Source organism: Chaetodon auriga, chromosome 9 (genome assembly GCF_051107435.1).
Source record: "Chaetodon auriga isolate fChaAug3 chromosome 9, fChaAug3.hap1, whole genome shotgun sequence".
Classification (NCBI taxonomy): Eukaryota; Metazoa; Chordata; class Actinopteri; order Chaetodontiformes; family Chaetodontidae; genus Chaetodon; species Chaetodon auriga.
This window is the reverse complement of record NC_135082.1, coordinates 464,988-489,856: the sequence shown is the minus strand read 5'-3', so window position 1 is coordinate 489,856 and position 24,869 is coordinate 464,988. Positions and strand designations below refer to the sequence as shown.

The 24,869-nt window shown below is 42.0% G+C and overlaps 1 protein-coding gene across 3 annotated transcripts in view; it reads left to right on the top strand.

Moving 5' to 3' along the window:
* The first annotated feature begins 2,748 nt into the window (after positions 1-2,748).
* Positions 2,749-24,869, top strand: part of atoh8 (atonal bHLH transcription factor 8) — a 36,562-nt gene continuing 14,441 nt past the window's right edge. Inside the window, exons 1-4 of one of the 3 annotated variants that reach the window (XM_076738802.1) lie at positions 2,749-2,976; positions 4,430-4,871; positions 7,027-7,179; positions 10,831-11,022. In XM_076738802.1, coding sequence (XP_076594917.1) covers positions 2,954-2,976; positions 4,430-4,871; positions 7,027-7,179; positions 10,831-11,022 — 810 coding nt within the window. In that variant the 5' untranslated portion in view covers positions 2,749-2,953. Of the gene's footprint in view, positions 4,872-7,023; positions 7,180-10,830; positions 11,023-24,869 lie in introns of all 3 variants that reach the window. The other 2 variants (XM_076738801.1, XM_076738800.1) reach the window with 2 other exon arrangements.

Genomic DNA, 24,869 nt, shown 5'->3' with positions numbered 1-24,869 from the left:
AGACTGGAAAAGTGGGTGGGACTTACTGGCACTATACTACACTGGTTCAAATCTTATTTACAAGATAGAGACTACTTTGCGTCAATTGGTGAGCATGTGTCTGAACGAAAAAATATGATGTGTGGGGTGCCACAAGGGTCCATTCTCTGACCACTTCTTTTCAATATCTACATGTTGCCCCTAGCTCAGATTATGGAGCATCATAATATTTCGTATCATACTTACACAGATGATAAACAACTTTATATTTCTGTGTCATCACATGACTACAGTCCCTTACTTTCACTGAGTGAGTGTATTCATCAAATCAATGAGTGGATGTGCCAGAATTTTCTTCAGCTTAATGCAGGTAAGACAGAAGTGATTGTATTTGGCCCCAAAAATGAAAGGTCAAAGATCAGTGCTCACCTTAATTCCATGTCATTGACAACAACAGATAAAGCCAGAAATCTTGGTGTAATTATTGATTCTGACCTGAATTTTAACAACCATTTAAAGCTCATTACCAAATCAGCCTACTACCACCTGAAAAATATAACCAGAATTAAGGGATGTCTGTCCAAAGAAGACATGGAAAAACTTGTTCATGCATTTATTTTCAGTAGGTTGGACTATTGCAATGGAGTCTTTACTGGCCTAAACAAAAAATCAATTAGGCAACTACAGCTGTTTCAAAATCCTGCAGTACGAGTCCTTACAAACACCAAAAAAATGGATCATATTACACCAGTCCTCAGATTGGCTTCCTGTGAGTCAAAGAATAGACTTTAAAATCTTACTGTTGGTCTACAAAGCATTAAATGGTCTGGGACCAAAATATATTCTAGATTTATTAACTCCATATGAAGTGTCCAGACCTCTCAGGTCATCAGGGACAGATCTATTGTGTGTTCCCAGAATGAGAACCAAACAAAGTGAAGCAGCTTTCAGTTATTGCTCCTCACCTGTGGAACATTCTCCCTGCACACCTGAGGTCTGCACCAACTGTCAGCTCATTTAAATTAGGGTTGAAAACATTATTATTTGCTACAGCTTTTACTTAAAGTAAATATATTTGCTCAATGACTTTAATCATTCTAAATGCTAAATTATTGTCTTTTACTGGCTCCTGTTTTTAATTTTCCTTTAATTGTATTTTATTTTTATTTTTCTATTCTCTTCTAATCTCTTTTCTTTCTTTCTTTCTTTTTCTCATTCTTTGAAATGTATGATTTTAATGTATTTTTATGCTTCTGTAAAGCACTTTGAATTACCTGGTGTATAAATTGTGCTATACAAATAAATTTGCCTTGCCTTGCCTTATATATTACTTGCACATTGGTGTATGGAGAAAACGCAATTTCAATCCTCTGTGTAACCACCTGTTGCATTGTTTGGTTGACAATAAAGTTCACTTTGACTTTGACTGACCAAGAGAGCACAACAGTTCTCAGAATGAATAATGTTTATGTACTAAAGTTAATTAAAGAACTGGAATGTGGGAGCTCATCAGTTATGTGGTAGTTAATATCAAGGACACAGTTAATAACATAACAGAGTTTTCATCAGAAACATAGCGGCGTTTAGCAACATCACATTTTATTCAAGTCACCTTATCTTAATGTTACTGAGACACATTGTAAATTTAACTAAAGTTGTATTATCATATTAACCTTACTACCAAACACACATATTTCAAGGGCTGTGAAAATAAATAAACAGTAACTTAACGTTATTTGTCAGTTTAATGTAACTTGTACACATCCCTCATGTAACTTTACTTAAACAATCTAAAACATAATCCAATTACACGCAGTAACTAATTCATGTTAACCAAATATGAACACCACGTCACCATTAACGTTACATTGCAGTGCCCCAAATCGCCCCAAAAACTGACTTGAAAATATGGTTAATATCAGTTATTTTAAGATGCTGCTTCTGTTGCAATGAAAAATAAATTGGTTTAATAGGTATTTTAGGAGACATTTACCACAGGCATTGACAACTACAAAATGATGTCTCCAAAAATTCTGTCGATTTGAAACGGGTAGGAGAGGTGGGCGGAGCCTTCCATAGTACTTTGGCTACAGAAATTTTCACCAACACTAGGGGGCGTATGACTCCAGCTGCTGTTATTGTTGTAACTGTCAGAGTCCAAAAACTTTGACAATGGATATTTAACACTGAGAAATGAGCTACTAATTTGATCATATTAGCTAATTGCATTTTGACCAGTTTTCGAGACCACACAGTCATACTGTCATATTACTGGAAAAGAAAGTCCCCTGCTGAATATCTGTGTTCATAATTCCCAATTACACTGCTGTCAGAGTTTTGCTCATTCATTTGTTATACAAAAAGATTTCCATGCCAGGTTAAACAATTTTGAAGATAAGCTGTTGTTCCAAAAATTATGTTAGTTCTGAACAACTGTTTATTGAACAGTTTTAGTTATGTTGCTTAAAATGTATAGAATGACTACAGAGATAAAAATAAAAAAACTTGTTTTTTATTACATAAAATATAGAAAGATTTTCAGTAAGATTAATTATATCATTAATGTTGAATAGATTAATTTCCATTTATCACTTTTACTGTCATAATAAGCCTTGAGTCTCTCACCAGAGCCATGGACCATCGGTTCCACTAAACTACTGAACCAAATGAATGCCAGCACGGGTCCGACCCCGCGTTAATATAAGGCCTAACGCCGCTAAAACCAAACGAATTTTGAACCATTTCGCATTCCATAACTTACAGCAGAGTCAGAGGAACGCCAGACCCCTCTGCCTTGTAACCATTCAGCTATCGGTTCTGTCTTTTGACTGCAGGCTGAGCGCTGCACGCACTGCTGCGTTTCCAGAGAAGCTGGATTATGAGAAAGACGGAGGACCGAATCCGACGCTCAGAAGATACATTAGTAGAGTAATTAACGATTACTGTATGGATAACAAGTAATTTACTGTAGCCAATGCGCACCGTGAAGCCAACTCAGTGAGTACCAAATATCCCGTTGTACAGACTGAAGTGGTAGCGCGATACCAGAGCTCTCTTAAAGAACGGACCTTGAGCGTCAGTGATGGATGTATCGGTACCGGGGCAGCATGTAGATGACATTATCAACTTTGATTAGTTGCCAGCGCCAGTGCTCCCGCTAATGCTGTCACCCGAACCCTGACCTGCTATCGTGACACTTTTTCACAGAGCTGCTGTCGAGTTTGGAAACTTGGAAACGTTACTCTGTGGGTAGATTATGTTTGTATGCGTTTGGAATGTGTTGACACTCATGGGTGTTACCCACGACAAGCCTTTTTTGTTTAACTCTGTAAATAACCGGAAAGATTCTGTCACCTCTGCTTGTTTTGAAATCGTGTGTAAAAACTGTGACTGTCAGAGCTGTTTCTTTGCCATTCTATATGAGTGGTGAGTGTGCCTGACAGCAGAGTTGCCAACAGAGTTGCCATCCTGTTGGTATACTGTTCACTTTATTTTGTCTAGCAGCACTGCAGCCTAGCTGTGCTCAGTGTGCGTATGAGTGTGGGTTATTCTCAGTGCTGCTATGCAGACTGACCGGAGCCACGCTTAGACAGCTTGACTGTAATTCCGATTCTGAGGCATAGGCCTGGTCTTCTATCACAGAGAGAAACCTTTACAGCCGAGTAAAAGTGCTCTGAAAGTCTCCATCCAGAGGGACAACTCATGTGGAATAGCAGATGTTACACAGCTTTGTGTTCTGATGTGGATTGTTCAGGATGCTGCTATGCAGACAGAGTGGAGCCACAGAAAACCTGCTGGTAAAGTTAAAGTAACACAACTGTGCAGCTTCTGTCAGCGCAGTTGAACAGCTTGTGTTACACAGTTGGCAGCTGAATGTTTGTCAGGAAGGTAGGGTTTTTTTTTTTTTGCAGGGTATAGATTTTGTATTCTTGAACCATATGAGTTTTACTGGTTAGGTACGTTCTAAGTTGGAAAGTTTGACATACACTGAGACCAAAACTGGGTCCCCTTTGACTTTTTTATGTTAATGAAGCAAATGCCTCCATCAGCTGAAAGTTCTGAAAGATTACACTCACAAACTTTGTAGAATTAAAACATTTTGTTGGACAGTTTCGTTGGCTCTGATACACGTAGTTCAGTTTTATTTGCTTTTGTTGTTGACAGTTGAAATGACATAAGTTAAATTTATTTCACTTTTGCTTGTTAGTTTGACTAATTGTTGGAACATGAAGAACCCTCATCCACTGAGTAATACCTGGGATAGATCCATTAACAATGACCCAGTAGTGATGACTGTGCCAGGCACTAAAAAGAGGTTCAAGAGGAAGTCCCGGCAGCCTAAAAGGCTCTTCAGCGACCCTGAGCCTGAGAGGATGAAAGCTTACCCAGCAGACATGTCTGATGTGGACTTGGTAGATGACATTCAGACTAAAGCATTTAATGTCAGCAGGTTGGCTCCACTACAGAGACAGCTGATGATGTCACAGGAGGCAATGGCCAGTACTACAGGGATTCTGTCAGGACTACCAGAAGACAGCATGGCTCCAGATCAGAGTGGTGCCTTAGACATGAGAATTGGCATTAACATGTCTGCCATCACTTCCACACTGTCCCAGTTACCTGCCTCTCCATTCCCTAATCCGGAGATCTCCCACTGGCCCACTGCCATCTCCCAGCCTCTGTCCAACAGACTCAAACTGGGCCTCTGCTCCAATTTCCCTCTATCGACATCAACCAGCAGCAGCCACAGCCACTCACCCAGCCACCAGGCCTTCTCGCCGGAGACCTCTCAGTCAGGCCAAACTGCATCTCTGCCTGTCCCTCGAGCCTCCCAGACCTCCCAGTGTCATGAACACATGGAGCCCCAGATCCAGTCACCAAAGGTGTGGTGTGTAACCTGTTGTGAGATTTACATATGAAATATTTATGCATTTTTAAAATAATCTATTAATGGTTTAAGTCTAATTTATAAAGTCCCAAAGACTGACATGTTCTAGTTTCTCCAGTGTGATGATTTGCTGCTTTTATCTCTGTCATGAAATTGTAGAATATCTTTCGATTTTGAAGTATTGGTCAGACAAAACAAGACATTTGAAATGGTCATCTATTTCGTTCTGTGGATCAATGACTTAATTGAAAAAATAATCAATAGTATATCGTGGCAAGTGGTGATTCTGAGTTCAGGCCCTTTTGCACTGAATAGAAAGAAGCAGCTCAATGGGCCAAAATAAAAAAAAATCAGGCCATGAGCAGCAACAAGCAAGTTTCAGACTTCTTAAAGGTGAGCAAAGTCACTTCACTTAGTTTAATTCTGTTTAAAGGAGTGAAACCATTTTTTTTTCATCAAAAACCTGTATAATCAGATTACAGTAAAACTCAGTGTGTATGTTGATGGGATGGCATGGGATGTCTCCAGTGAGTCCAACCAATATTGGTCAAAGGTATCTTGAGTTATGAGAAAATATGTGATAGGCCATGCCAACTTGCACCAATAAATACTGGCATTTCAGATTTTCATTCAAATTTACCTGCAGAGCATATACAACTAAACTGTTGAAAGTTTTTGGTATTTGTATTTGGTATACTGGGCTCAAATTGTTTTGATGGGCCTATTCCCAAACATGGCCTGAAGATATCTACCTAGATTTATGATGATTGCACAAATTGTTAACGAGTTATGGCCCTTTTCCTGCTAAGCCCTGCCCCATGTGAAATTTTTTGGTTGATGGCAGAGATGTTTTTCTATATAATAGAAATGTGCATTTCAGTCCCACAATGCTGTATACACATTTTGACGGTGATACAGTCAAAATCCAAAAAGTGAACGTCACATTACTGTTTTTCAATTTATGCTAATTAGCAAAAACAAGTTACAAATTGTGTCCACTTTCAAGTCAGTCAGACTTATGGTGTGAAGGACATTGCCTTTCCAAAACTGAATTTTTGAGCCTTAATTACAGCACTACCATCAGGTTGATTGGGCTCATATTTCTTAGGAAGCACTTGCACCTCATTCCCAATTACTGGATAAGTTTCATGTTTCCAGCTTATTCCATTTCATGCCAATTTGAGTTTGATCTTGGGTTTAGCTCGAACCCTAATTAATCAGTAATGAAAATAATCATTGTGCAGCTGTAGTTAAATGCAGCTTACCGCTATTCAAGATAATTTATTTAATGTGCACTGATTTCAAGTTGGGATGCTGAGCAAAACACAAGTAAAATCAGAATATACTGATTTTCAAGTGCTTTTCGACATGTGGCTAATTACTATTGAATATAGTACAAAGACAAGATGTTTTATGTTCAGACAGATAAACTTTAGTGTCTCTTATAATGATACAATCATTCTGAATTTGATTGATTGGGACAGGGGCATGTATAACCACTGTGTTACATAACATTTTCTTTCAACAACGCTCATTAAGTGGTTTGGAAGTGCATAAGTTTTGAAAGTGAAATTCTTTGATTCATATATGGCTTTCACTTTGCCTGGTAGAGTCTTTATTTGCACATGTTAACGTTTTAGGTGTTTCCAAGCCAATGTAATATTCATTCATTCATTCATCTTCTATACCCGCGTATCCCTTTCGGGGTTGCGGGGGGCTGGAGCCTATCCCAGCTAGCAATGGGCGAGAGGCGGGGTACACCCTGAACCGGTCGCCAGCTGATCGCAGCAATGTAATATTGTTTATACAATCATGACAGTTTTTGATGCAGAGCTTCCTGAGGGAACAAAGGTTTGTCTGAATGGTGTTTGATGATGATGTGAAATCCCGAAGTTCCTTGCATTTTGGCATTGAGAAACACTGTTCTTCAATTGTTGGACTGTTTCAAATCAAATTGGAGCATCCTGATTGGTGTTGGTTCAATGTTTCACTGTTCCATCAGTGTAAACTGAACCCCCCCCATGAGTGAAAATCAATTTTCGAGAGGACAAGTTTCATATGGTGTGCTGTTTTTTTAGTTCAGTAAAACAGAAAAGCAAATGTGAACTTTGTAATTATGTTCTACAAACTGAGCCTCTCCTGTCTTATGCTCTAAGGAGTCTCCCAGGAAGCGGGTTGGGGTGAGCGATGATGGACCTGGGCGCCTTCCAGAGGTCAAAGCCATCCAGCAGACCAGGAGGCTACTAGCCAACGCCAGAGAGAGGACCCGTGTCCACACCATTAGTGCTGCATTCGAGGCCCTGAGGAAGCAGGTCAAACTAGCTGTCCACACTGAAAACACACATAGAAGACAGAATCACTGCACAGATAAGTTGATGGTAGGGCTGGGCGATAAAACGATAACGATATGTCTCGCAATAGACACGTAGCCAATATCAATAAAAAATGCGTTCGATAGAACATTCGATAATTTTTTTCTTCATCGGAAGAAACCACAAGTTGTGAAGCAAGGTTGGTTGCATGAACAAAGGCACTTGCTCTCAGGTAACCCCAGCAACGTAGGGAGTGATCACTGATCAGTGGGAGTGACACGCTAACAACCAATCATTTAGCAGTATCAAGTTTGGTTGCGCCATCTCGTTGTCTCGTGTTTGATTCTTCACGAGGACTGAGATAAGTAGAAAGTGAGCGCTGCAACGAGCGAAGAAATTGTCGATAAAACAGGGAAAGTCAGCTCGCCAGTATGGCAGTTTTTTGGATTTTATAAGTCGGACCGTAGTCAGACCAATGTGGTCTGTAAAGTATGCAAGACCATTGTCCCCACCAAGACTGGTTAATACCACAAACTTGTTTAACCACCTTAGCCGCGCTCACCCTTTGGAGTGCAGCTGTATTCGCCAACGTCCAACAACATCCGTACCGCAGCACCACCGCACAAGCAGCAGACCACCATGCAGAGGTGCTCTGCTTCAGTGCCTTGTGACAAATCATCTAAAAGGCACAAAGACATAACGGAGGCAGTGGCATATCATATAGCTGAAGATGCTCTGGCTGAGCACTGTGGAGAAGCCAGGTCATAAAAATCTCTTACACTTTTTTTTTTTTAGCGCACTTGCAATAAAAATATAATTGATATAATTGAATAGTTCACATATGTTTAGAGTAAAGCTTGGTTTAGGCTTCTGCGTCGCGGCGACGCCGTACCTACGCCGTCGACGCAGACCCCTACGCGGACCCTACGCCGTAGCCTGACGCGCACCTCCAAAAAATCCTGACTACGCGTCGCGTCGACGCGTAGTGACGTGAACGTCGAGGACTGTGATTGGTCCGTTCAGAACGTAATTTTCGGTTCAGTCGCAGCCCTATGGTCGCAGCACAACAACACCGCCATTTTCAAAGTTTCTGTGGTGAGAGCTACAAGAAAAACTGGACCAAGCCGAAGAAAGAATTATCGAGGAGGTACGCAAGTACGACCACCTCTACAACTCCTCTTCGCGGCAGCAAGAGCCCCCCGAAACCATATAAAGACACAGCCGCACCCCCCTAGCGGCTTGGCGGTGAATTGCGGAGCAACGCGTTCCCTCGACGCAGAACTACGAATGCTCAGTGACGGCGTAGGGTGTACGCCGTAGGTACGGCGTCGCCGCGACGCCGAAGTCTAAACCAAGCTTAAGAGTTACTAAAGTTATTCATATGTCTAGGCTGGTTTTATAGTTCAATCAGTGTTACTGCCTATCATGTTTGTTTTGTTGTATGTTACAGATGTCAAGTCTACCTCAGTTTCTGCTTTGTTTACAAAATGCTGCACATATTTGAAAGCATTTTATTCACCAGAAGGTGAATCAGCTCGTGACCTTCCTGGCACTAAACCTGCAGAAAAAAGTTCTCAGGTTTCTCTCTGTTTACATTTTTACACTTTTATTTACATTTATTATTTGAGTGTTTTCCATGGTTGTTTTGACATTTCCTTTCCTTTCTGCCTTGATAGTTGAGGGGATTATAATCAGAGGAAGGTTAAATTTAAAATAAAAATGTTTAAATTTAATGTATTTTTCTCCTGGTCCTTATTTTAAATAGGTCATTAAAAATATCAATAATTATCGATATCGACCGATATAAAATACTTATATCGTGATACAGTTTTCAGCCATATCACCCAGCCCTAGTTGATGGTGGCCTCAATACACAGATGCTCATTCTACACTGCAGGAAATAAAACAAGAAATAACTTTAATCTATAGTAAAGTCTATCATTTTCCATCTTTAATGTTTTTTCCCATTTTTTCTGCACATAAGTTCACTTACCTTATCATTGCAAGCACTGTATGATATTCAAACTGGCCAGGATGGCCACATACAGTGCAGCAGTATAACCAGTGCAAAAGATCTAAGATCCATAGTCACCCCTGTACAGGAAGTACTGGACCAGCTCTAGTCTAAAGGGTCAGATTCTCAGTCCTACAGAGTTTTACCCTAATAGGTTGTTAATGAGAACTATTTAAGGTGGTGGCAAGAGACACACCTAGACTTCTTACTACTTACATCTGGGTGCCTACCCTGTGTCCTCTGACACTGCACCTGACTGAATAGTCCTTGAGTCAGGAACAAGATATCAGTTAATGACAGCTCTCCTCTAAATGATCTGGTATGGGGCTAGGATGAAATTTAGTGGCTAGGGATAAGCTCCTTTTCAGATTTAAATCTTTTAGGGAATAATACTTGAAAATCAATTAGTAGAAAAATCAACAATTAGAATGTTTAAAAAGCTGTAGTTAAATCATTAATCATCTAACTGAGAGGGAGAGAGAGTGGTTATCTGGCCAGTACAACTTCTCTGGCAGTCTCTTCTTGCAGAAGTGTGGAAAAAAGAAGAAACTCCTCTTGAGTTGACTGAAGATTCTCCTTTGCAATGTCAGGCTCCTCACATACTCCTTCCCTTGAGCTGGCTTGAGGTTGTAGAGATGTAGGAAGAAGAAACCTATTCTCTCTTTTTTGACTTTTTCATACCCTTCTCTCTTAATCCCTCCTCTCTACTGCACATGTCCTTTTTTGGTAATTTTTCCATTAAACTTTCGGCCCCTGCCATGGTTTGGTATAGCCCACTATTCACAGCCAACATGACTTCCTCATTTAGGTGCATATTTGACTTCCTCATTTTTGGGTGTTGCTTAGTCAAAAATTACTCACTTGATTCCACACCCAAGATCGTACATTTTTTTCATGAACTTAGCTCAGCTTGAAAAACCTTGTACTTCACTCTGTCACTCTTATTCCTATGATTTCATTACATTTGGTTATAGTAGCAGCAGCTAAAATTCAATCATTGTTATAACTTAAAATATGACAAAAGGTCATGTGTATTACTTTACCATAGTAGGACAGGGTGATAAAAGTCCTTTTACTCACAGTTCTTATGTGTGTTAGGGGAATTTCTGGAATTTCCCCTCGCGGGACAAATAAAGGAATATTGAATGGAATTGAATTGAACTGAATAGGGATCTCAACCTCTTTTGACACTCTTTATTATCAATTAGTAGACTTGCCTAAGAGTTAAAAAGCCTCGTAAGTCTTCTGCCACCACTCCATAAAACTCTGTTGTGACCCATAACCGACAGAAACATGAAAGAGCCATGCTATTGCACTGGGTGACATATGTTCTTTTCTGTTCCATCCTTTTGTGAGGAAAACAGCTGACAGTTTTTTCTTCCCAGTTTCTCAAAGCAAAGGTGTATAAACACAGAACTACCTCCGACACTTAGTTTATCATGAATAACATGCAGCTGTATTGTACACATATGTTTTTATGTGAAGCACACTGAAATTCCCCTGGAATTAATGAATGAATATAAATAAATAGCCTTATCCTTTTTCACATTCCAGCCAATTGACGGTATGCCAGTCAAGTATGCTAAAAATGTCCTCTGCCCATCTCACTCCCGTCACTCATTTTCTTCTCTCTCCAGGTGCCATGTTACTCCTATGGGCAGAAGCTTTCTAAGCTGGCAATACTACGCATAGCCTGCAACTACATCCTGTCTCTGGCACAGTTGGCTGAGCTGGACTACAGTTCTGACCACAGCAGTCTGAATTTCTCTCAGTGTGTGGAGCAGTGTACCAGGACCCTGCAGGCTGAGGGCAGGAGCAAGAAGAGGAAGGTGAGGCTGCACTCATTCTCTATATGACAAACATTCTCAAATAGTGGCCTTTATTCCTAATTTCCAAACTACTTTATAATTAAATTTGATCAAATTTCAGTAATAAGTCTCCCTGTTTTCTGACGTGTTCCTCTTTTAATTTGCTGTTCATACAAACTCACCACATTCTCTGTCTTTAACTGTTGTCTTGATAAATTAAGTATATTGCTTGTGTACAGCCCCAGTTCAGTTCCATCAGTACAACATCTCTGCTGACAACACTTTCTCTTTTTAGCACAAACACTGTTTTTACCTGCTAATCAATTACAGTCATTTTTATTTTACTGCTGTTTTGTTTGATTTTATGATTTTTTAAATTATTATTGCTCATTATTTTATATCCAACACACATCAAACTTATCGAACAAAAACAATAAAAACTTAAATGGCCTGAGGCATTATGGTTATGAGTTTTCTGTCTATCTGTATGTACGTACGTACATCCTGTTCTTGTGAAAGCAGTATCTCAGGAATGCTGTGACATAATTTCTTCAAATTTGGCACAAATGTTTATTTGGACTCAGGGAATGAACTCTTTAGGTTGTTTGTTGTCAAAAGCCGTGGCCATGTGACCCTCCTCATGAATGCAATATCTCAGGACTGCCTGGAGGAAATTTCTTCAAAATTAGCACAAATCCCGCTTGGACTAATATGAACTGAATAGTTTTTGGCGGACAAAGGTCAGCGGTGAAGGTCACTGTGACCTCTGTTTTATTCTCGTGGCTTGGATTCAAGGATGAACTGATTCGATTTTCGTAGTCAAAAGTCAAGGTTACTGTGAACTCACATTCATCCCATTCTTGTGAACATGACTCAGGGTTAGGGAATTCCGGGAAGGAATTTCAGTACATCTAGTACAAACCTCCACTTGGGCTCATGCCTGGGCTTGTTCACTGTGACCACACACAAAGATCACTGTGACCACACACATAGGTTTGGCCATGACTCAAAAATTCATACACTAATTATGACAGAATTTCACACAAATGTCTCAGAATCAGAATCAGAAAAAGCTTTATTGCCAAGTACGATTTTACACATATGAGGAATTTGTTGTGGTGAAGTTGGTGTATGACACATCTACTAAAAATAAGCTATGAAAGAAGTACAAAATATAACAATATAAATATATATATATATATATACGAGTCTGTTTTTTTTGTTTGTTTTTTCCAGAAACACAGTCTGTTTTTTCAGAAAGAAGTCCAATCTGAGCGTTAATGTAACGCATAGAGTTGTGGATGTCAATGTGAAAGATGAGGCAGAGGTCGAGTGTGAAGAGTGTCGGGGGGGTTCCGGGCCTTGTTGATAAGACTGACAGCAGATGGGAAAAAACTGTTCTTGTGGCGTGAGGTTTTGGTCCTGATGGACCGCAGCCTCCTGCCAGAGGGAAGTGTCTCAAAGAGTTTGTGTCCGGGGTGAGAGGGGTCAGCCACAATCTTTTCTGCACGCCTCAGGGTCCTGGAGGCGTACAGGTCTGGAAGAGATGGGAGATTGCAGCCAATCACCTTCTCTGCAGACCGAATGACATGCTGCAGTCTGCCCTTGTCCTTGGTGGTGGCAGCAGTGTACCAGATGGTGATGGAGGAGGTGAGGATGGAAGTGCACCATCATTGTCTTTGGCAGACTGAATTTATTCAGGTGCCGTACGAAGTACACCCTCTGCTGTGCTTTCTTGATGAGGGATCTGATGTTCGGCTCCCACTTGAGGTCATGGGAGATGATAGTTCCCAGGAAGCGGAAAGACTCCACAGTGTCAATAGTGGAGTCACAGAGGGTGATGGGGCAGGTGAGGCTGAGTTCTTCCTGTTGTCCACAACCATCATCATCCACCAAGTCGTTAAGTCCTGTGGTGCTTGGCTTCTTGGGAACAGGGATGATGGTTGAAGACTTGAATTAGGCTGGCACGTGACATGTCTCCAGTGAGGTGTTAAAAATGTCTGTGAACACTGGAGACAGCTGATCAGCGCAGTGCTTCAAGGCGGATGGGGAGACAGAATCCGGTCCAGCTGCTTTCCGGGGGGTTCTGTCTCCTGAAGAGTTTGTTGACGTCCCTCTCATGGATAGAAAGATTCATCACTGAGGTGGGTGGGGAAGGGGGGGGGACCTTTAAGGTGGGCACTGGTGGAGATGATTGGAGCTGGAGCTGTTGGGAGGTGTCGTGGGGGATGGTTGGTGGACTGTCCCTTTGTCTTTCAAAGCGGCAGTAGAACTTGTTCAGGTCATTGGCTGGCGTCGATCGTTGATGGAGTGGGGGGCTTTAGGCTTGCAGTTGGTGATCTGCCTGAGCCCTTTCCCAACAGACGCAGAGTCGTTAGCTGAGAACTGGTGTTGGAGCTTCTCAGAGTACAGTCATTTAGCCTCTTTCACCGCCTTGCAAAACTTGTACTTCGATTCTTTGAATCTGTGTTTGTCCCCACTCCTGAAGGCCTCTTCCTTTGCCAACCTTAGCTGTCTGAGTTGGGCTGTGAACCAGGGTTTGTCATTGTTCTAACTCACCCTGGTGCATGATGGAACACAGCAGTCCTCACAGAAGCTGATATAGGACGTCACAGCCTCATCCAGACTGTTGGTAGCAGTCCTGAACACATCTCAGTCAGTAGAGTCCAAACATGCCTGGAGATCCTCCACAGCCTCACTGGTCCACTTCCTTGATGTCCTCACTACAGGTTTACAGAGCTTTAGTTTCTGCCTGTACGCAGGAATCAGGTGTATCATGACGTGGTTAGAGTGGCCCAGTGCAGCACAGGGGACGGCATGATAAGCATCCCTGACTGTGGTGTAACAGTGATCCAGAATATTCTCCTCTCTCAGGGCTCTACACTAACTTTTCCACTGGTAGCACTGGTGCGACCAACTTTCTCAGTTGGTCGCACCAGCACATGATTTTCCTATGAACTGGGCACATGCCTTGTCATTGGCATAGGTTGGGTTCACATTCAGCCCGTTTTTTTTTCCATCAGTTGGATCTGGAATTTGAATTGTGTGAACGGGAGTTCCTCTTTCGCTATGTTATAGGCAGTGTTAAACTTAATGACCATTTCGTTCTCTTCTGTTGAGCGATTACTCTCATCCATCCGCTGAAAAAAAGTCGGGAGGGGCTCAGTGTTTCGGGTGATGCATTGGTCCCGACAGGTCGTCTGATTCGGCACCTTTTGCTGGCTCTACCTAACCACCAGTCTCCTCCTCTCTCTCCTTATTTAGTTTTTGGAAAAAAATCAGCAATAGGCCGCTTCATTTTTGAGAATAGCGAAACGCTAGTCTTGGTGTCTTGAAGTTCTGTGCGCTGCGCGTGTACGCGACGGCTTATGTGCACGCGACGGCGCTGTCTCAACAGGAGAGAGTGCAGGTGGAGGCGGCTGACTAAGCTAGTGAAAAAAAAGGACGACTTTCAACCACAATGTCTAACACGGAGCAATAAAACTGATGCGCTCGCACGAACGCGACCAGATGAAATTCTTACTCGCAAACTCTGAAAAAAAGGTCGCATATGCGACCATTTTGGTTGCAGTCTCGAGCCCTGTCTCTGGTCGGCATTTGATAAACTGTCTGTATTTAGGGAGTTCGTGGGTGAGGTTACCTTTGTTAAAGTCGCCAAGGAGAATAACTAAAGAGGTTGGTCCGCTCCACACACAGTATCTGGTCGGCGAGCATACGCTGTGCGTCCTGGATGTTGGCCTGCGGCGGGATGTAAACGCCAACCAGAATGGTGAATAAAAAGGCTTACGGTTAATGATGAAAGATTCCAGGTCAGGAGAACAGTGCTGCTGGATTACTGTCACGCTGTTGCACCAACCACTGTTGATGTAGAAACAGATTCCTCCACCTTTAGTTTTGCCGGAGAGTTCCGTGTCTCTGTTCACGCAGTGGAGTTGGAAGCCAGCTAGCTGCAGCACAGAGTCTGGTATTAATCCACAGAGCCACGTCTCGATGAAGCACAAAACTGCAGATGAAGAAAAGTCCCTGTTTTTACCCAACAGCAGTTGCAATTCCTCCAGTTTGTTGGGCAGTGAACGTACGTTAGAGAGAAATATTCCTGGTAACGGCATGTGTAATCCGTGCTGGCGAAGGCGCACAAGCGCGCCGGCCCGTTTTCCTCTCCTCCGGCGTTCCACTGCATGGGCAAAGGTGAGTGCACCTTTGACCAGTATGTCCAAAATTTCCACTGTTGGGAGCAAAAATTTAGGAAATGAATCCTCTGGTGTTGTTCCCCTGATGTTCATTAGCTCTTCTCTGGTGAAAGAGCTCTGGGTACCGTCACAAAAACAGGTTTAAAACACAAAACAAAACAAAGTGCACTAACACACTGAGGCAGCCGTCCGCGGCGCCATCTTGATGGCGATATGAAGTCTCATTGTATCAAATGATGAGATGACATTTTATATCCAACTGGTCAATGGTCAGCCTCACTGTGACATCATAATATTCTGCAAAAACATTTTTCTGGTCATTATTCAACACCATAACTCAGAAACAGAAGACATTGTGACCCTATTACAAATTTAGTTGGTTATTGAACTGGTGACACTAATCTTGGGTACCCACCATGGAACTGTGGTGATTGAAAAGGTCCTCAGTGCTTTGGGGTTAAAGATGTGTAAGAAGCATCCATATTGACAATTTGTTTTTGCAGTTGCTGGACACAACATCACAAACACCTGTACAAATCCAAAAAACTGATTCACCTAGAGTTCACCTGCATTCTCACGTATCATTTGGTGTCTGGTGTTGTAAAGAAAATATATTGCTACTTTTTGTTATTTGGTCCTCCTTTTGATGATCGACACCTTTATCAACCAGTCAGAGTCAAGAGATTCGAGGGGCAGCACCCAAATTCACCACAGTAACACCAATGACAATCCAGAAGGGAAATAAATCCAGAGATAGGTTATCGCATGGGGAGCGCTCGCTCCACTCTAGAAACCCCCTCCTCTTTATGTAAACAACCAGGACCTTCGTGATTGATCTCAAACTAACGCAGAGACATAGGAGGAGACATTAGCAATGTGTTTTCGAGCTGGAATATAACTTTTGACCACAAAACAGCAAAGGGAAGACTTTATGATTTACAGAAGTTTTTTTTCTGCTCCTCTTTGGCAGCTAGCTTGCCAAGTTTCTGTCGCACAGTGAGGAGACATCTTTGTGATCAGCAGACTCTCTGCTTTCATATGATACCAGGATTGTGTGGTTTGCGTGAAGTGGTGAAATCAGCAGATGATGATGTTATATGAATATGTTTCGTTTGGGTAGCAATACTTGGTAGAAGCTTTTAGCTGAGTTTATTCCTGTCATTCTGATATGCTACAAGTTAGGATTGGTGCTTCCTAGGGTGAGCATTGATCATCTGAACTGCGGGCATCTCACGCTGCCCCCTGTACAGGTGCCGCTGTTATTGAACAGGTTAATTGGTACAAGTTGAGGATTGTAACTTGGCTGAAGTATTTTCTGCTCGGTATTTCATACCTGGGATCCACTGTCTTGATAATTTGCCTGAAGCCTTCTTTTTCTGCAGTGTTAAGTGGGACCACGTCTTTGGCTAGGTGGATAGTAATAGAGTTTGTAATCTCGATCCGCTGTTTGTTTTTTCTGTCGTAGGGAGTCCCTCCAGCAAATGCTGTGGAGGGCGTTGATCTTAACTTCATACATTCTAGATATTCCAAGACATGCTTGCGGCTAAGGTGGTGGAGCAAATTGCTTGTGTTGCTGCCTCTGGCGACAACTTCCCAACAAGACTTGCCTTTTTTTTTTTTTTTTTTTTTTTTTTTTTTTTTTGAAACCAAAAAACCCCAAACAACAGACACAGCTCCTCCTTTTGGCACAAGTTCTTCTGTGTCATCATGTTCTACTTGTTCTGGAGCTTTGATTTCTAAACTTTTCATGTCTATCCCATCCATCTTCACTGTAACGAAACACCAGAGCACTGCATTTTACCCTCACCACGGCCCGCACCATGCATGTTTAGAAGCACAACATTGAAAACGGTTCCGTCTGAAACAGTGTAGTGCTGCGCAGCATTCTGAACGTTGTGCAATCACATACACCGGTGTGGCAATATATTAAAAATTCATATCATAACAAAAATATACACCAGTATTCGGTGTGAACCGGTATACTGGCCAGCCATAACTGATACCAAAACACTGTGAGAGCATGCTTATGACACCATAGGCTCTGCCATATTCCTATTGCTGTCGCCTATTCCATCGCTGCAGTTGCTACCCCCCTTCAGCGCTGGGAAACCAATATTTGCTGGTTTCTGTAAAATGCATCACTACCGGGGGCCAGCACAGGAATCTCTCCACAGGCACTCCAGTAGACAGTGAAATACAGAGATTTACTGCTACCAAGTTTAAACTACTTTGTTAGATTTAGTCACCAAAACTACTCGGTTACATTTAGGCAGCAAAACTGCTTGGTTAAGTGTAGGCATCAAAACTGCTTGGTTAAGTGTAGGCATCAAAACATCAAAACTACTAGGTTAGGTATATGAAAAAATTGTTCACTTTTGGTTTCTTACCAAATACAAACCCTGGTCTCCTGGGTAAGAGTCACTGTTTTGCCCATCCTCCCCCATCCTAAATTGTCACCAATCAGTTGGACTAATATTTCTGACAAGACCATACAGGGGCATGACCAAAAGTGCCCACTGAACACATCCAGCACCCTTGTGGTTAAAATAAATCTATTTACAAAGTTAGTAAACTTGGATGAAAAGCCTCATTTCTAATATTCAGTCGCAGTGTACAGCTCTTACATCCAGCTTCAGGCATATGCAGTTATGTTTCTCTTTTAGATGTAAACTTGCTGGAGGCTTTTTCCCTGTTTCCTTGCTGTTTCTCTCTGTGTGCATATGTGTATGTGTCTGTGTGCCTGTGTGTCTGCGTGTGTTCTCAGAGTCCCAGACACCAGATGTTTAGAGTGGAGGGGAAGTGGAGCTGGCGCCATGAAGGGCAGAGGGCAGAGAGAAGGCACGCGAACTGAAACCACACACACACACACACACACACACACACACACACACACACACACACACACAAAACTCTTGGCACATTCCCCAGCAGCCTCTCCAACACATTCCCCCACTCTGCCTCCTCAGGCCATCTGCTCCAACATACTTTGAAACAAGGAAGGGAAAAAAACAATCATCATCAGCCTGTCAGACAGCAGCAGCAGCTGATGAAAAGACCGAGAGAGAGAGAGAGAGAGAGAGAGAGAGAGAGAGAGAGAGAGAGAAAGGGTTGGAGTGGAGTGTGTGTTTGTGTGTTTGTATGTATGGGGGTGGGTGTCTTGAAGATAAGTTAAAATACATCTTAATTGATCCCACGCCAGGGAAATTATGTTGTTGCATACAGCAATAATAGCAAGAACAAAAAGAATAAAGAATAAAGAATAAAGGAGGAGATGTAGAAAATGAACAAAGGTACAATCAAAAGGAATAAAAAAATAAAGGATGAATCAATAAAAGGATATGGATAATGAAATACAGTGTTTAGTACTTTTGCACAGCAGAAAATATGTAACAGTAGAAATAATACACAGCAATAATAGCACAGTAAAAATGTATGTAATATTGCACAGGATATTTGCACAGATGAAGTGGATATTAGTAAAATGTTAAATCATAAATAACTCAGTAGTGCAAAAACAGTAGGTTTGTGATGTTGTGATGTGAAACAACATAAACACAGTGTTGTGTTAAATGATATTGGAGTTGACAGCTGCGGTTTTCTGAGTCTGAATTTGGCAGTGGGTGGCATTTGTAAACATTAAAAACTACTGGAGAAATGTACAAGAAGTAGTGATTGTAGTGACTTCATTTCAACGAAACAAAAAACCTAAGCCACCTGCTACCGGGATATCTAACTGACACTACGTCATGGCAGCTCCATGTAGTGAATCAAACATCCGCAGACTTGTGCTCAAGATGTATTTATTTACAACACCAACTGGCCATGTACCAATACAGCGTTTATGATCTACACACACTTGTATCAATAACTTGTATGTAAAACAAACAAAAAGGCTTAAAGTTTAGCCACTAAATGGCGGTCAAAAAACTGTGTGCTTCTCCTGGTCAGCAGCACACCTGAAGAGTAATTGCCTCTTCTTCTACGAATGCATTTCCATATGCTCTTGTCCCACCTACTGTGGCAACCAGGGAGTGACTTTGACACACACATAGATACAAATGGCTCTAACACCGATTTATTCATATCCTGGTGCAATAAACACAACTCCATTGGCCAGTTGATAACTGTGATTCTATATTTGGAGCTGAACAAGAGATTTAGGGCTGACAAACAGGCCTAATGTTTACCACTATAAACGGAATGGCTACAGCTATGTGATGACACTCAGAATCAGAAACTGGTTTATTGCCAAGTTTTCACATAATTTGCCTATGTGTTAAATGTATGTGCAATATGCAAAGAGATGGACATTCCCCACAGACACTCAGGGTCACAGTACGTCTAGACCAGCTACAAGAGCATGGTCTCATTCCCAGACCATCAAATACTGACCCTTTGTTACAGCACTGCATGTCTCACACAAATGCACAAGGTAATCTTTAGCATCTGTATGAGATGCACCAGGCATTCAACAAACACCATTTTAAACCCATCTGCAGCAATGTCAGTTGCTCAGAGTAAGGTGATACAGTATAATGACCAAGAAAGTCAGTAAATCGTGAAAGGGTGGATGGATGGTTCAAACAAACAATTTTCACCTGGGAGACTGGGGTTTGTGTCCCATGAGAAACCAAAAGTGAACAATCTCTTCCTATACTGAACCAAGTAGTTTTGATGCCTAAACCTAACTAAGTAGTTTTGGTGCGTACACTTAGCCAAATAGTTTTGGTGCCCAAACCTTAACAAACTGCCACAGTTTTACAACAATAACCACCTGTTAGAAAGGCTTTCTTGTAGGAAGGCTTTGTGCGTCACTGGGATGAGAACATGTTGGATGGCTGAAACAGCTCTGGGAGATGGAAGATGTCACAGATGGATTTACATTGGAGTTAACTTAGAGCCTGCTGCATGACAAAGCATCAGTCCTTGACACTCTGGGAATCAGAACGGGTTGGCTACAATACAGGTACCCACGCAGTACCCCTTTTTACAGAGAGATCCCACAATACTGCCATAAATAAGACCCGTCATTACACCAGCTTTTTTACACTGAACCAAACAACACCGGTATTATGCTGCCCTAGTAAGGGATTTAAGATAGCATGCTTGCTTTCTGGAAGCAAAAGAGGCATGACTCTGGAGTCAGACCGGAGACAGCCATGATATGTTAATTCCCGCGCGAGAAGTACATTGGCTTCTCTGCGCTGGTCTAGAAGTAATTCTGCTCCTCTTCTCTTTAACAATCGCACATAGAGCTGATAACTTCATTAGTTTCTAATGTAAATTTTTTATGGGTTCCTGGATAAACGGTCGTTGCTTCTTCTGCAACAATGAAGTTAAAAGGACCATTAGGGATGGGCTCCTGCCTCTGTGTGTGTGTGTCTGCTCCTCTCTGTCACTCTCTGTTTAGACACAATGGACGAATCAGCCCAGTTTAGTGATACACCCACCAGTAATAGACCCATCGATCCACTCGAAGATAGTCTGTCGGTGTGCCAGTTTGCCTTGCCTATACATGAAAAGTGTAGGCAAGGCATCATAATGTATGAATGTACAGGACTGGCAGGGTACAATAATGACTGCAGTAAAAGAAAAATGTGGTATAGAGGGCAACAACCAAAGTCAGTGTTCATTATTTTAAGTAATGAGTTTTTTAAAGCCAAACCATGATCTTTTCCTGAACCTAACCAAATAGTTTTGGTGCCTTAACCTAACCAAACTACGACTGTCACCTGAAATGTTTCTCAATAAGCTTTATTTGGAATTTGTAACTGGACATTACGTGTTTATTATTGCTAACTTGACCATACAATTAGAAGGTATTGTTGTCATACCTAGTCAACACAAAATGTAACACAGACACCAGCAGTTGTATTACACACTTTGGCCTGATATCTGTTGGACAATTATGTGGAATAAGTACATCATTAAACAAAAAACACACAATCACAAATATCGGTGAATGTGTAATACAACAACATTGCGTGTCCCATCCTGCTGGCTAACCAGTTTTTACACAGACATCAATTTGGCTCTGTTACTACCTTTGCAACCATGCCCCCCCCCCCCCCATTCTGTTTTCCTAAATTTCAAACAGAATGGAGGGTTGGAATAACAGTGCAACAGTGCTCCCCTTGAACAGGCTGTGTGAAACTAGCTCTCTCAAAGGGGAATAGATGCTGTTACTGGCGGGACAGTAACAGAAAGAGAGAATTTCACACGCACTTGATTTATCTATCTCCAACTTCTGAAGTCTCATTTTATCTTAAAAAAGTAACTTTTAACCTAACTTTTGAAAACCTTTGTCCAGAAGAAAGATCATGAATCATGTCTGCCCTCACTTACATTGGAACTGTGTTATGAGGTGATCTTTTTACTCCCAGTGTAGACATGATTGCACAAAGCAAAACCTCTTTAAATTTTGATTTGGGCCTCCTGTTTATTTAAGATGTTGTTGTTGTTGTTTTAAGATGACCTGTAAAAATTGTAAACTTGTCTTTAAAGCAATGTATCATATCAAAGATGTTACTAGTACTGTCAAATCCACAGAGAATTATCACCAACTCTGCAGTTCTCTCATGTGTGTTTAGTATCTTTTAACTTATTGTTTTGGTTTTATGGCCCACAATTTACTGTTTGGTAAGGTTTAGGCACCTAGGTGCTTAAAACTGATTTAACTATTTTGGCTTTGTTTAAATAATAACTTTATTAGATAATTGTATGTCACTGCTCTGTTGATGGCTGGTTGTTGTGCTGCCCCAAGTATTAAAAGTCAAAGTACTAATTTTGCAGAATGACTGTGTAAAAGTAGGATACACCAGCAGATTTTTTCCATATCCATATTAGTAGCCAGTGATTATTGTATAAAACCTTAATAAGTCATTTGATAAATAATATATAAGCATTTAGTTACTACTCACAAACCTTTGTTGAAAGTGGTACCCAGCATTTTAATGATTTAGATGGAGCCTATTTGAACTACTTTATTTGAACTACTAGTTTTCTATCACTGGAGTAATAGAAAATGTCAAATTGCAGCAGACAGCAGGTTCAGTTCCCAGGAGCTGGTTAGGGGCTAGAATAATAACTCCCACAAACCAAGCATCTTCTGTCCCTTAAGGTTTGCATGGTGGATGGGGACATCTTTTGTATGTGCAGGAACAGCCACACCAACTTTACTGGTAACTTGACATGTCTAGGGAATGGTCTGTCCAGATGATGTGTTCTGGTTCAGTTGTCAGGAGATCATTTTTGGCACCAGCCTGGGCCCACAGCATCTGGTTGACTGTATCCAGCTGAGTACCGAGCCTGACTAGCTTTAGAGGCTGCATAACCCAGTCGCTTTAAGGAGATCCTGTGGGGACCTTGCAGGAAGATGGTGACATCTTTGCCCTGCAGTGGCTTGAAGAAGATTAGATTGACAAAGGTTAGCTTGATGAAATGCAATGAAGAAATAGTCATCAATGTTTGACTACCGTTTGGGTCAAAGCGCTCAATGTTCTTAGCAAGGGACTTAATTTGACATATGCAGGCCTTGCTCCCAGGGCAGACATGGCCTGTCCGAGTCATCTGAGGTTTCGTGGTCCCTCAGGTAGCTGTGGTGGTAAGGATGGCTTCTTCTCCCTCGTGATGGAGATGGAGCTTGGCCAGAGGCATGACCATGAACTATGCTATGTGTACAGCTTACTAGTGGATGAGGGTTCAAAGCCACTTCTGCCACTAGGGGCATTGGAAGGTGGTGTGGCTCTGGGGTGCTCAGGTAATTTGGACGAGTACAGGAAATCCAGGTGTGTGCTCTGGAGATTTATTAGCCATGGTCAGAGACAATATATAGATATTTGAGGATGATGGAGGGCACATCTTCTTGAGCACTTTCAATGCTGCAGAAAATATTTGCAGATTATAGCTGGATCAGCAGTGCCTGAGGCAGATTGAACTTCCTGAGGTGGCACAGGAAGTACATCCTCTGCTGGTCCCTTTTGATGACGAGTCTGTGTTGGACACCCACTTAAGGTCCCGAGAAACTGTGGATTCCACAGTGTTTCATAGGTTCCACCGCAGACACAATGTTGTTCAGTAGGGTGATGGGAAGGGGGGGATTTTCCTAAAGTCCACTGTAATCTCCACATTTTTGAGTGTATCTGGTCTGCACCTGAGGACCACCTGTTCAACCTCCTGTCTGTAGACAGAAACCATCCTGGACGAGGTGGATGACCATTATGTCGTCTTCAAACTTAAGGAGTTTAATACATGGGACTCCTAAGAGTCATTTGTCAAGAGGGAGAAGAGCAGGGGAGACAGCACAATTCTCTGGGGTAATCATCCACTCCCCAGTAGGGTCCAGCAAGGGACCTGTGATGTCTGTCAACATCAGTCCTCCAAAGTATTTCATGACCACAGAAGTCAGGGCTATTGGCCTGTAGTCATTTAATCCTATAATAGAGGTTTTACTGGGATTATTGTTGAGTGTTTGAAGCAGGAGCAGACTTCACACAGCTAGAGTGATTTGTAGAAGATTTTTGTCCATGCACCGCCTTGGACTGTCCCACCACCCGTAGCACTATCCACATACCCGTTACAAGGGTACACACAGTGAATTCTAGAATCACCACTAGGCAACCACTTGCTTTAAAATGTCAGTGCAATCAGGATCAGGTTAACTACTGTTAACTCATATTTTCTCTCTTTATGTTTACCCTTTAGGGAGGCACGGTGGCGCAGCAGGTAGTGCGCGTGCCTCACAGCAAGAAGGTTGCTGGTTCGAACCCTGGGTCGGGCAAGGCCTTTCTGTGTGAAGTTTGCATGCGTGGGTTTTCTCCGGGCACTCCGGCTTCCTCCCACAGACCAAAAACATGCTCATTAGGTTAATTGGTCTCTAAATTGTCCGTAGGTGTGAGTGTGTGAGGTGTCTGTGTTTTTTTAATTGTCATAAATACACCACCGTCGCATGTCTCCACCTTCACAGCAGAGTTCAACTTAAATTACTTGCAAGAGCGCGGCCTTGAAAGTGACATCATGTCAATCACCCAGGCACAGTGTGTGCAACTTAGCAACTTTGTTGTCACATTTAACGAGATTTCAGACCCCCCAGCTACCTTTTTTTGGAAAAAGTGACTGGCAACAAATCTAGCTACTTTTTCTGGCGTTCTTGGAGACTTTTGGAGACTCTGACATAGTGGCATGAACTGTCCCTTTTAACGGAGTGAGCAATGACTTCAGCTGTGCTCTGTGCCCTCGCCACTCCTCCCTCGCTACTGTCCCTTCCCCGGCTGCAGTGACAGCTTTGCTCAGCAGTGTTGCCAACTTAGCGAACAAAATCTTGCGACTTTTTCTTCTCAACAAGCAGCCTTGCCACCCCTCTGTCCAAAAGAATTCACAGGCGGCCCAGTTCTCATGCGGCGCAGCAGTCCCTCCCAGCTGCAGTCAGAACAGGAGATGTTCAACCTTCCTCGTCCAGACTTCAAATGAATCAACCATAAGGGTGCTGGGCCATAAGGTTTAAATGAAACCAAATTTAACAAAACTAAACTAAAAACTTAAAAATAAATAAATAAATAAAAAACCAAAAAAACCCTAAATAACTCCACCAGAGTGTCTCTTTTGGATCACTTTTGCCAGTCCCAAGCCCGTATGAAGGAGGAGGGTTGGAATTGCGACATTAAGAAAAAACAAGAATGG